This window comes from Patagioenas fasciata, chromosome 16 (genome assembly GCF_037038585.1).
Source record: "Patagioenas fasciata isolate bPatFas1 chromosome 16, bPatFas1.hap1, whole genome shotgun sequence".
Lineage (NCBI taxonomy): Eukaryota > Metazoa > Chordata > Aves > Columbiformes > Columbidae > Patagioenas > Patagioenas fasciata.
The window spans coordinates 10,219,776-10,232,924 of NC_092535.1; the positions used below are offsets into that span (position 1 = coordinate 10,219,776).

The following is a 13,149-nucleotide window of genomic DNA, read 5'->3' on the forward strand; positions in this document are numbered from 1 at the left end:
TGCATCTGCTGCTGCTAAGGAGGGCAACAGCAGCCCTTTGTAATTTGGCAGATTTGTTTGTTTTACCCCTCCAGCTCTACCGTTTTATGGCCCTGGGTTACTTACTCTGTAACGCTGCTTTAGGTGGTCACTAATCACTTGTTGCCGATGGTGCGTTTCAAACATGAACGTTTGATGCAATGGGAGCATGTTTGCTGTGTCCGTTAGCCAGGCCATGGTTGGGTTGGCTTTTCTCTTGCTACTTTGAAATCTCCTGAGCGTACTTTGGAGTGTTGCACTGAAAGAAATTCTGAATCTGTTGGGCCTAAGCTTTGAAACCCTTGGGTAACCGGTGACTGGCCATGGGGAGCTGGATGGCATACCTGTTCCTTGTGGCAAGAATTGAACCTTGGCTCCAGCTGATTTCTGGCCATAAAACAGAATAGTGAGTTATTAAAGTATTGCTCTTTCCCACTTCTCATTGTTGCCCTTTCTCCCCAGGGACAAGCTGTTTCCTGCGTTCGGTTTTGGAGCTCAGGTTCCTCCTAACTGGCAGGTAGGGCCCTCACAGCGCCGGGCAGTCAGTGTCCACATCTGCGTTCCCTGACTGTGATATCCCCTTTTCCAGGTATCTCATGAGTTTGCTTTGAACTTCAACCCCAGCAACCCTTACTGTCAAGGTGAGGACACCTGTTAATGAATATTTCACTGAGAGGGACAGATGTTTGAAGTGGTGTATTTGTCTCATGACTGGTGAAAAACAGATGCAGCACCAAGTCTTGCAGCGAACTAGATCTGCACTCACCTGGATGCTGAGGAAAGTTGGTGTGTGATGGTGCGGTCTATGTAAGCTCCAGTGAAGGGGGTCTAGATTTAATTTGATTGTTAGTCTGTGCTGAAATTCTTGTTCATGCAACTTGATTAGTTCTGGTATGTTCTAGGTCCGCAATGTGTCTGTGCTGGTTGTGCTTCCAGAGCGACCAGCTGCTAAGGCTGACAGAGGCCAGGGACACTCACTCCATCAACAATGTGTCTGTGTTTGAAGGTTGTCTTCTAAAGGGTTGTCTTGGACGCTTATTTTCTGTATAGCCACCTTCCTTAGTGGAGGTTGTCTCAGTTGCTTTTAACGGCTGCTCTCTGAGAAGCATTGTGATGTTTTAGGACTAAGAACTCTCTCAGCATTCCGTGACACTGAATTGTTCTTGAACAAGCATTTTAATCTCAGTTCTGTTTTTCTCTCAGGTCTAAGGCCGACAAAAAATGGAATCTGAGATTCAGTGTTAAAATCCAAGCATTTTGCTGTCACCTCAGCATTGTCTGCTGTGTTGGGATCTCTCTCTTCATGCTTTAAGGGATCCTGTGTGCTAGTTTTGAGAGTTACTGCACTAAAAGCTGGGTGATGGACAATGCAAGTAGCAGTGGCAAATGAAGCTACATTGATACAGGCCAGGAACAGGCCAATTTAGATGAATTCAAAGAAGAATACGTACCATTTAGAAATCAGACTTTTAAAAAGATTTTGTTTAACCTGAGAAAAGCTTATTGTGTAGGAAAATCCTTAGGGATTGCTATTTCTGTTACAGAAATGTTTGAATACAGAATCAGAGATCGTTGTCTAACTTTCATGCAAGGAAAAGAAAAAGTTGCTCTTCCAGAGAGTTTCTGACTTTGTTGTCTAATTAGACTGTAAGCAATTAAGCAAAACAAATTGTATAACAAGGTAAACATATGCATCAGCAGACCTTCACTGGATAGTTTTTCCTGCAGCTTCCATGAGCTTTATGATATTAGAAGCACAAAGCCTAATGTTAGGAGTATAGAATGGAGGAGAAATCTGCAGATCCTGTCTCTGCAGATGGCCACAGGTTTCTGCCCTGTGCTTTGCATATTTGCTGTTATCCTGCTGCTTATTTGTCCTTTAGGAGTTCACAGCTGTGTGAAAGTTGTTATCATTTTGCTGTACTATGTAGTAATGCTTATACAATAATGACAGGAGAAGTTGTGGGGCTCTCATGGCAGCTCACCTTCCTTGTGTTCCAGGGATCCAAGGCATAGTGGACGCCTATCGCCAGATCCTTCCACAGATCCGGCTCTATGGGCCAACCAATTTCTCTCCGATTATAAACCACGTGGCAAGGTTTGCAGCGCACTCGGCACAACAGGGAACTGCTTCAGTGAGTGCGTGTCCTTTCCTGGGGATCTGCGTTGGGTTGGTGTTTCTGTTTTCATGTTCATGATGGGATAGAATGGGATGGTAAAGTGCTGTTGTCTTCCTTCCTTAGGATCCCAAGTTTAGTCTTCTCCTCCCAGCCTCCAGAGAGGCTGTTGGTTCGCTCTTGGTACAGAGTGACATGAACCTCTACTTGGTAGACATTGACATTAGTTTCCATTGCTCAAGTGATATTTATCTTTTCACAGTTTGTTGGTGCTGTACTTACTGTTGAAGTACACAGGGGTGCTGTGTTGGCTTTCAGAGCAGTTACACTCTGTCAGCGGTTGCCTTGTTCTGACTGCTCTGACCAAGCTCCACCACCTGCAGGGAATGCGGACGGTGTACAGGGGTCCTAGAGATTTTATTCCAAACGATTTTGCTCCTAAGAATGTAAACAGCTGGCCTCCAAGGAAAACATCAGAGGGCTCATCCTGCCGTGGTGGCACGCAGAATTGGGGTACCTGGTGGGCCAGGTAAATAAAGGAGTCAGAGAACTCTTCAGTCATAGAATCAGAATTGTTTTGGTTGGAAGAGACCCTCAAGATCATCGAGTCCAACCATAACCTAACCTAACTCTAGCACTAACCCATGTCCCTAAGAACCTCATCTAAATGCCTTTTAAACCCCTCCAGAGATGGTGACTCCACCACTGCCCTGGGCAGCCTGTTCAATGCCTGACAACCCATTCCATGATGAATTTTTTCCTAATATGCAATCTGAATCTCCCCTGGTGCAACTTGAGGCCATTTCCTGTTGTCCTATCACTTGCTACTTGGGAGAAGAGACCAACCCCCCTCCATGCTTCAAGCTCCTTTCAGGCAGTTCAGAGATCAGAAGGTCTCCCCTCAGCTCCTGTTCTCCAGCTGAACCCCCCAGGTCCCTCAGCCGCTCCCATCACACTTGTGCTCCAGCCCCTCACCAGCTCCGTTCCCTCCTCTACACTCTCTCTAGTATTTCAATGTCCTTCTGATGATGAGGGGCCCAAAACTGACCCCAGGATTCAAGGTTTGGCCTCCCCAGTGCCCAGGACAGTGGCACAATCACTTCTCTAGTCTTGCTGGCCACACTATTCCTGATACCAGCCAGGATGCTGGAGGCCTTTTTGGCCACCTGGGCACACTCTGGCTCATGTTCAGCTGCTGTCACCAGCACCCCCAGGTCCTTTTCCAGCCGCTCTTCCCCAGCCTGCAGCGTTCATGGGGTTGTTGTGACCCAAGTGCAGGACCCAGCATTTGCCCTTGTTGAACTTCAGACAATTGGCCTCAGCCCATCGATCCAGCCGCTCCAGATCCCTTTGTATGGCCTTCCCACCCTCCAGCACATCAACACTCCACCCAACTTGGTGTCATCTGCAAACTTACTAAGGGTGCACTCGATCTCCTCATCCAGATCATTGATGAAGAGATTAAACAGAACTGGCCCCAGTACTGATCCCTGGGGACACCACTCGTGACCGGCCAACAACTGGATGTGGCTCTGTTCACCACAACTCGATGTGGTGATCATGTTGCAGCGTGTCCTCGCTGCCCCACGTCATGCTGCGTGTCTCATTGCTGTGCTGGCGTGGCCACGGCTGCTTTAAAATTTGTCTCCATTTCTTAAAACTTCAGTCCTTTTGTGTAAGGATGAAGGACTCATTTTCTGACAGATTTAACTGATTCCATTTGGACAGACCAGTCAGAAGGAATTTTGCTGTACACACTGATACTTGCTTGTGATCCAGCTGTGTTGATATTTTTGGTCCTACTCCTGTTTGTGTGTACGTTGAATACATTTCCCATGCTGAGAGGTGCTTAGTCTGTGGACAACCATTTCTTACATTTCTGAGGGTGTTTTTTAGCCTTCCCAAGACTTGAGGAAGTCTTATTTCTCTTTATATGTTAAATATCTCTACTTTTTCTTACAGATGAAAAACTATTTTAATAAAGAATCTGTCAGTAATGGGGTACAACCACAGTAACACTTGTGTTAACTGGATTTTGAAATTGGGTTTTATTTTCATTTTGTGTCTCATTTTTAGTTTTAATTTGAAGTCTGTAGATAGCTGCTATAAATCAGTGGTTGCTCGATTCATAACCAGGTACTAAACCTTAACCTCTGGAAGAGGAACAGAATTTTAGAGACTTTACCATGCTACTGTGTTGGTTTGAGGTATTTTTTTCTTTCTAGAAAACCTCCCATATTCTTCCCCTCCTGTATTTCTAGAGTGTCTTTGTATTAGAACATCTGTCACTTCTATCTTTCAAGATTTCTAATACTTTAAATTATTGGTAATGGAAAAAGAAGGCTCTTTGAGTTACGCTCCAGGGATGTTAAGTATTAAACTTCAGCCTTTTGAGATGTCAGTGAGTAAAGCAGCATCCATCAGTAAATTTTATATGCAGCTTTGTTTGATGCAGTGTTATGGTACTTTACTCATCTCTAGTACTTTCTACCAATTGATGTAATTGTTCTTTACAAATTGAATTTAAGCCCCTATCTTTTTTACTAGTACAGAGGAAACCCGAAGTGCATGATGAGAAGTGTTATGCGTATGGAAAAGTGGGAATAAACATAAGTTTCTTTAATGTTTTGGTTTTGTCTTATCTGCAGCATCATTTGTTCCATCTGCCTTTGGTTATGTGAGCTTTGCTGCTGAACTCCGTAACTGGGTGTTTTCTAATGTTTTTCAGCAATATTTTATCTTGCTGATCATCACCGATGGAGAGATCACTGACCTGGACCAAACCAGGCAAGCGATTGTTAACGCCTCTAAGCTACCCATGTCCATCATCATTGTTGGAGTCGGTGAAGCTGATTTCAAAGCGATGGAGTTCCTGGACGGAGACAACGGTGTGCTGAGGTCCCCAGCAGGAGAGCCAGCCGCACGAGACATTGTCCAGTTCGTGCCTTTCCGACAGTTCAAAAATGTGAGTTGTCTTTAACTTGAGAGGGGTCCTGATGCCAGTATATATGCAGTTATTACGTCTAAAAAAATGAGCATGGCAAGGTAGCTTGCTCTAAGTGCTGTCCAAGCTGCTTGTCCCCAGAGAGAGCTGAGGTGTTTGCTCTTGTGTTTGAAGCCATGTGCCTTCTCGCAGCTCCTGCAGCTTCTCTTACAGAGCTCTCCCTGTGTCATTGATTTAACGTACTGTCTCATGGCTATTGCAGAGTTAAATGAGATGTTTCCTGGATGCAAACATTTAGGCATAGACCTGAGATCATATTATCAGTCTGTTGTTGAGTCCCATGAGTGGTTTCAGCTGAGCTAAGTCTTCCCTGCTGTTGAAAGCAGTCCTGTTGTTGCCCTGCTCCTCCTGACTCCCACTGTTGGCACAAGCGTTCATGCACGTTGCACAGTGAATTAGGTTGATGAGTGGAGTCAAATGAAAAGAGAAACTGCTTGTGGCTGGGGCAGTTTCCCACCCAGACCAGGGCCGTATAGTTTGGAGAAGAGGAGACTGAGGGGTGACCTTAATAATGCTTATAAATATATAAAGGGTGAGTGTCAGGAGGATGGAGCCAGGCTCTTCTTGGTGACAGCCAATGACAGGACAAAGGGTAATGGCTGCAAACTGGAACACAAGAGGTTCCACTGAAATATGAGAAGAAACTTCTTTATGGTGAGGGTGTCAGAGCCTGGCCCAGGCTGCCCAGGGAGATTGTGGAGTCTCCTTCTCTGCAGACATTCAAACCCGCCTGGACACCTTCCTGTGTGACCTCATCTGGGTGTTCCTCCTCCGGCGGGGGGATTGCACTGGATGAGGTTTCCAGGTCCCTTCCAACCCTGACATTCTGGGATTCTGTGGTACAGAGGCTGTGTGAGCCTGGGCTTTAGGTGAGAGCAGCGCAGGGGTGGGAACAAGTGATTTTCATCAGCAGTGCTCGCTGAGCCTGATGGGAAGTGCTCCTAAAACTGCAGCAAGGAACTCTTGAAACAGGGCACAAGGGGGGCCGCACTCTGAAATCTGCAGGAGAGTTTGTCACCGGGCTGATAAACCCTTTCTCTGCAGCATTTCTGATTTATTCTCCCCATTCTCCTTGCAGGCTCCTCGGGAAGCTCTTTCCCAGATGGTTCTGGCTGAAGTGCCCAAGCAGCTGGTGTCATACTACAAGTGGCAGGGATGGGCACCAGTGAAACCACCAGAAATAAAGAAGATGTAGACTGCAGCGTGCCCCTGGCCACCTGTATCGCTGGGGTGAAGGGAGCTGGCTGCACCCACACTCTCCTTGCACACTTGGGGTGCTCAGCACCTTGAGATTGTACCAGTCACACTAACTCACTTACCTGCTTGTGCTCTGTATCTCTGATCTTTCGTGTTCCTTATTGGAAGAACTGTAAATACAGAAAAAACACAACTACTGACAGCTTTTGTCACAGAAAACCGTGTTGGGTTTCCACCGTGCACTGTTGACACATCACACCGTGCGTCACTGCTTGACACGGCCCGGTCATGCTGGGTGTCGGGGTGAGCACGAGCACCACGCTGCTCCTGCAGCGCTGCTGCAGCCTGAGTTTGGTAGAAGTAGCATTGCAGTCATGTTTTCTGTAATTAGACTTATCATGTCTTCCTCCGTAGGTGTTTCTCCTTCTATCCAGCTGCCTTGGAAATGGGGACCTCTCTGTACTGGCTGGTACTTGGATGCTTGAGGTAGTTCTGTTGTGCCTTCATAAAGTGCCAATATATTTTTATACGTAGAGGTTTATTTTTAAACTTCAGTGACCATTCTGTGCAATCTTTTTTTTAATCACATTATCAAAAATTGCTTCTGTGATGGCCTCTTGGTTGGAGCCACTGTTACAGTTTAAGAACACTGCACTTTGCTTATTATTGGTGGGATTAACAAGGATTAGCCATTAATTAATCAGGGGGGTGGGATTAATGAGCCACAGTAATGTGACTTTCAAAATCCAGCAACTGGAAACATTGAAATAAAGATGCTCTGAGTGATTTCTTTGCATCACAGAACTTACAAACTGAAGAAGTAACTCTCTGTGGAGCTCCAGAGAGGTGCTTCCATGTCCTCAGAAGTGTGAGGTGTGTGTTACGTGGCCTGGGGACTGTGGAACGTAAGAGCAAAGCACGAATCGTTTTGAGAGATGGGAGTTGATGGTTCGCTTCAAAATAGAGATTAAGAAACTTGGGCATGTCATTGCACTACAAGTGGTCATTGCTTTCAGTTTCATATAAATAAATAATCTGCTTTTACTTAACGTGTCTGGACTCTTATTTCCTGTCTGAGTTTTTCCTTTGGTTTTGCAGCCATGTAGATGGTTTGTAGAAATAGAGGTTTATAGGAAGTCTTTGCTATAGTACTGGCCTGAGTTAGCGTGGGCTGAGTGTGATCAGCTGCAGAAGCACAGCAAGTTGTCCGTCCCTAGTTTCGTCACCTGTTAATCACTAGAGACTGCTGAATGTGTATCCTGCAGTAAGACAAGCTGTTTCTTTCCTGTGAAATTATGAAATAACTTGTCTGTTCTACCAGGTAAACCAGGAAATTGTGAGAGTAGGAGGGAGCCCACCCTGATGATTCAGGCTATGAAAGCGGCAGGTTACAAACCCGTGTGAAAGCAGAACCTGGGTTTGAATCCTCATCCTCAACTAGACTTGTCGTTCCAGATGGTACCTGCCACCAAACTGGCAAAGGTGAATGTGTGCTGGTTCTTTTATTCACACCTAGCTTTGCCCACGCTGTGTTCTCCCAGCTCCACAGGCAGCAGAGCTGCTCCAAGGCAGCTTCCTTGAGAGAAAGCTCAACTGTCTCTCCTGAAAGGCTCCAGCGTCCAGCCTGCAGCTCCCAGTTTGCACTGAACATAGATCCTGGAAGGAAACCAAGCAACCTGTCTTCTTGAGTGGCTGCCTAAACTGAGATGTGTTACAAGTGTGGAAGAGAGGGAGGAAGACTGCTAAGTGTTCTCTGAGAAACTGCACTGTGGTTGAGAGCATCCTTTACTTGTATGTTCAGCTGCTTAAAATCCGTAGGCAGAGCTTCCCTTCTATGTGTAGAAGCAAACTTAAGGTGGTTTTTTTTTATTATTATTTTTCTTTGAAATGAAGTGTTCTTTAAAGGGTATTTGCTGCAGCAATTCTGAAGGCTCACCAGTCCCTTGTTTGGATGAGGTACCAGTGGCAGTGTGTAGTACTTGACTTCAATGAATGGTTTCTTTGACAAGATGTCAGAAGCACACGGGGACTTTGCTTTGCTCCAGCCTTGAGGGCCAGAAGATGAGCTCTGAGACAGCAGAATGCACAGCAGAAGTTCATTTCACCTCTTTTTTTAAACTTGTGCTAGTTCCACTCCGGGAAGAGAGTGAATCCTCCATCTTTGCACTGACTCTGAGGAGTGGGGTCTGTTCTGCAGCCAGCCGAGGTGTTGTCAGGTGCTGGTCCTACTGATGGCAGGAGAGACCTTCCCTGTGTGGCGGAGGAAGAGGCAGGTCCGAGGCAGATGCTGTTTACCCACAGGTAAGGGTTTGAAATGTGAACGAGCAAAGGGACTCAAGTCCTGTGGTTGTCAGTGGAGCAGAGTGAGAGCTACACGGGTGTGGGCCCAGATGGAAAGCCGTGGGAGGGTCAAGTTTGGAAGCCGCTGAACCAGGACAGCAGAGTTTTGTCCATTTTCTCTCATTCTTGAGTCTCCTGGGGCTCCTGGGTTTAGAGGCAATGAGGACGGCAGCTGGGCGTTAGTGAGAGGCTGCAGGTGTGTCCTGCCTTGTGCTGCCCTGGGTGTAGCTGGAATGCGCATTCACGGGATGCTTGTCGCTTGAGGTAGACAAGAAGTCGGGTTTGAGCTCAGCTTTTCTTCCTCTGGAGAGCGTGTCGTTCCGGGTCACTCGCTTCGTCTCCCCAGCAAGCACAGGGACACCCCAGAAGTCTCTTCACCTGGGCCTTGACTGAGATTGCACAAGCACCCTTGTACGTACCCAAAGGTATTTCGGCCTTGGGGCTCTGTATAAATCAAAAGCTATTGCACGTGGGAGCGCTCCTAGAAGGACACCTGGCAATAAATACAGGTGATACTTCGTGCCAGGCTGTGCAGTGCTACCCACCAGAGCTCCCTGCTCTATGGGAGATAATGCTCCATTCTCTTTTGCCCAAACACCTGCTTGGGCTCTAAAATGTTTGGTTCCCCCAGGGGCTGTTTCACCAAAACCAAGGCACGGTCTGGAGGTGACTGCAAGTGATGGCACTGCTGCAGGTGTCTGAGGATCCACCCATCAGCAGCACACAGGGATGGTCTGAATGTCCCATTAAACAGCCTAAATTGCACCCTCCAGCCATGGCTGGGTGTGGGGTCAGAGCACTGAGCTTCCTGTGCTGCCCTGAACTGATCAGCTCACTAATTTGGATTCACAAAAGTGGTGTCAAATCCTGCCAACCTGCTATATTTTGTTGCCACACTGTGAAGCGGCATCTTCCCCACCATGGCTTGTTGCCACTGACGCTGCTTCCCTGGTGGTCCAGGCAGCTCTTGTGAGAGGGAAATAAAGGGAGTAGCCACAGGGCTTGTTTGGAAGCAGCCGTTCATTGGAGAGGCGTGATTCACTCCTTGGTGTTTGCAGAGCTGGATTAGCCACCCTGGCCTGCTGCAAGGTGCCCTGTACAGCGTGTGTGGATGGAGGGATTTGGTGCTGGGCTCTGAATGCAACAGCCAGACCTCCAGGAGGAAGAAATGCTTCCAAATCCTGCTGAGCTCGTGGTTGTATGACCACTTTAATCTGGTTTGAATCTGTGCTCCAGAAGGGCTCCAGCATCTCTCACTTACCAGGCCTCATGCAGGTGAGACGAGCTGTCTCCAGCCAAGCCGGCAGGTGCAGCTGTGAGCACAGCTGGCTCCCAGCAGGATGAGCCCCGGGTCTCTCTCCTGCACCCTCTCTGCTGCATGCGGCTGGTGCCAGCACCCTGGGAGCAGCTGGAGCTCCTGCCTCAATGTCCGTGTGTTTCAGTGCTTGTCTCTGCCTGCAGAGCTGGCATGGGGGCTGCAGCCTGTCCCCACAAGCACACTGGAGTCCCACCTAACCCAGCTTAGCTCCTCTGTCCAGTGCGGGGCGGGTGAGAGGTGAGTGGGGGCTGCTGAGCACATGCCAGTTTCCTCCTGTCATGAGAGCCCAACCCTCCTAATCAGGTTGGCTTCCCTTCCCCACCCTCTTTCTGTTTGCTTTGGAGAGTTTTGACTGTGGAAGCCACAATTCTGTGCTGGAGAAACCGCAGGGTTGGTGTGGTTGCAAACAGAGCGGGGCTCCTGTCCTCACCGCAGGGCTCAGGCCTGCACCCTCTGCCTTTGGAAGCCTCTGTTCCCCCCAAGGCACCAAGCCTGCCCTGAAGTGTGGCCTTCGATGGCCTCTGTAGGAGAGGTTTCCCTTCTCCCTCCTGGGAAGGCTGAGCACCCACCACAGTGCTCCCCTGGGGGTCAGTGCTGCCCCAGGGCACAAGGGGACAGTGCCACACCAGGGCTTGGCCCCTGTGAATCACAGAGTCATTTTGGTTGGAAAAGACCCTCAAGCTCTTCGAGTCAAACTGTTCCCTCACCCTGGCACTGACCACGTGCCTGAGAACCTCATCTCTGTCTGTCCAACCCTCCAGGGCTGGTGACTCCAGCACTGCCCTGGGCAGCCTGTTCCAATGCCCCACAGCCCTTTGGGGAAGAAATTGTTCCCCACATCCAACCTCAACCTCCCCTGGTGCAACTTGAGGCCGTTTCCTCTGCTCCTGGCCCTTGTTCCTGGGGAGCAGAGCCCGACCCCCCCTGGCTCCAAGCTCCTTTCAGGCAGTTCAGAGATCAGAAGGTCTCCCCTCAGCTCCTGTGCTCCAGCTGAACCCCCCAGGTCCCTCAGCCGCTCCCATCACACTTGTGCTCCAGCCCCTCACCAGCTCCGTTCCCTTCTCTCAACTTGCTCCAGCACCTCGAGGCCTTTCTTAGTGTGAGGGGCCCGGCTGGGCCGTGGCCCCGGGGTCCTCATGCTGGTCCCCCCACAGGAGCCAGCCCGGTGCCCCGGGGCTGAGGAAGGTGGAGCAGCTGGGGCTGCCCCCCCCCGCTTCCCCGAGTCCTTCGGCGGGGGCACCGGGGCGGGGAGCGGGCGGCCGAACCGGCCGGGCGAGTCGGGCTGAGTCAGGCGGGCGGAGCGGGGCCGAGCGGGCAGCGCTGCCGGCAGCGGCTCCATGGCGCTCAGCGTCGGTGTCCGCCGCCTGTCCCGCCTGCCGGGCCGCGGCGAGCGGCAGGTGCAGCTCAGCTTCCGAGGTGGGTCTCGGGCGGGATACGGGGGGCCGGGCTCGGGCTCTGCCCTCCCGCGGCGGACGGGCCGGGTCCCCCAGCACCTCACACCGTCCCTCTCCTTCCCAAGGCTTCACCCAGAAGACGAGGAGGATCCGCTGTGGCCCCGAGGCTGTCTTCGGGGAGGTGAGGGCAGACCGGGGTTACCCTGCAGACGTCGTCCATGGGCAGGCATAGGACATGGTACTGGCTCGGTCGGTGCTCGTGGGGTAGGGGGAAGCGTTCATCATTGTCATCCTCACAGCCCTGAAGCCCCTAAAAGCCTGAATGTACCAGGCTGGTGGCTGGTCCTGATGCCTGTGTCCCATCTGGATGCCCCTGTTCAGCCCGGGGAGGGAGAGCAGGGCTGGGGGCATGGGGACCTTCCCCTCTTACCAGCCGCAGGGCAGCCAGTCTGGGTGTCAGGTGAATCGCACCTTGGGGCGCAGTTTTGTGATGTGCCTGAGCCGGGTGGCTCCTTGCCCTGGGTCATCTCTTCTCCCCAAGTACTTCTTGTACCTTTCCATGGAATCACAGAATCATTTTGGTTGGAAAAGACCCTCAAGATCATCAAGTCCAGCCATAACCTAACTCTGGCACTGCCCCACATTCCTGAGAACCTCATCTCCATCTGTCCAACCCTCCAGGGATGGTGACTCCAGCACTGCCCTGGGCAGCCTGTTCCAATGCCCCACAGCCCTTTGGGGAAGAAATTGTTCCCCACATCCAACCTCAACCTCCCCTGGTGCAACTTGAGGCCGTTTCCTCTGCTCCTGGTGCTTGTTCCTGGGGAGCAGAGCCCGACCCCCCTGGCTCCAAGCTCCTTTCAGGCAGTTCAGAGATCAGAAGGTCTCCCCTCAGCTCCTGTTCTCCAGCTGAACCCCCCAGGCCCCTCAGCCGCTCCCATCACACTTGTGCTCCAGCCCCTCACCAGCTCTGTTCCCTTCTCTCACATCGCTTCAGCACCTCAAGGCCTTTCTTATTGTGAGGGGCCCATGCCCCATCCCCACCCCACAAACTGCCAGCTCAGGGACCTCAGCAGGAAAAAACATCCTCCTCTTTCCAGCGTGGTGGTGCTCTGGCTCTTTAGCACCCCACCTGGGGCTCTGTGCTGCTGGCAGGGCTCTCAACCCCTCCCTGTCCATCCTCCTTTCTCAGCCGCAGGGTCTGCCCTGGCCAGCAGGAAGGTAACTTCTCACCACAGCAGCTTTATGTCACAGTCATTGGTTTGGTCACTTTGCAGAGACAACCAGGTACCAAACATGGGAAAGTGGCTGGGGATGACTTGTCATCTCTTCCTGCTCTGTTTGTAGTTCTTTCGCTGGCCTCACTATGGGAAGCTCGTCATGGGAGAGATGCTGTCCATTAAGGTTTACAACTGCAGCAAGGTCTTCAGTAACAGGTAGGTCCTGTGGTTGCTGGGATGACCAGCAGAGGTGGAGGAAAAGACATAATTGGCCTCAGATTCTCTACTGGAAGTAGAAACTTTTTATGGGAAATCTGAAGGAAGATGAGCAGGATACAAGTCATAGAAGAGGGATGGAGATGGCTGGGGCAGCGGTGCTGTATAAAGTTAAATATGGGGAATGATTTAGTTGTACCAACAGTAACAAAAACTACCTAAGGATCCAGATCAGACCCCCAGGTGGGACGAAGCTAAAGTAGGACCCTAAAAAATAGAGTTTCAAGTGTAGGACTTTCAGCAGAGCGTGGGCCTGCTCTTGCCC

At 50.3% G+C, this 13,149-nt stretch overlaps 2 protein-coding genes across 5 annotated transcripts in view; both read left to right on the top strand.

The window, feature by feature from the left end:
* The window catches only part of CPNE1 (copine 1), a 43,892-nt gene extending 36,512 nt beyond the window's left edge, over positions 1 to 7,380 (top strand). For 3 of the 4 annotated variants that reach the window (XM_065849884.2, XM_065849885.2, XM_071815642.1), the window contains 5 exons: positions 481 to 535; positions 608 to 659; positions 2,020 to 2,153; positions 4,864 to 5,100; positions 6,218 to 7,380. In XM_065849884.2, coding sequence (XP_065705956.1) covers positions 481 to 535; positions 608 to 659; positions 2,020 to 2,153; positions 4,864 to 5,100; positions 6,218 to 6,334 — 595 coding nt within the window. In that variant the 3' untranslated portion in view covers positions 6,335 to 7,380. Of the gene's footprint in view, positions 1 to 480; positions 536 to 607; positions 660 to 2,019; positions 2,158 to 4,863; positions 5,101 to 6,217 lie in introns of those variants that run through there. The other variant, XM_071815643.1, reaches the window with a different exon arrangement.
* A 5,373-nt stretch (positions 7,381 to 12,753) lies between these two features.
* The window catches only part of LOC136108180 (fer-1-like protein 4), a 39,213-nt gene continuing 38,817 nt past the window's right edge, over positions 12,754 to 13,149 (top strand). Inside the window, exon 1 of the mRNA XM_065849792.2 lies at positions 12,754 to 12,824. Within this exon, the coding sequence (XP_065705864.2) occupies positions 12,769 to 12,824 (56 nt within the window). The 5' untranslated portion in view covers positions 12,754 to 12,768. The remainder of the gene's footprint in view (positions 12,825 to 13,149) is intronic.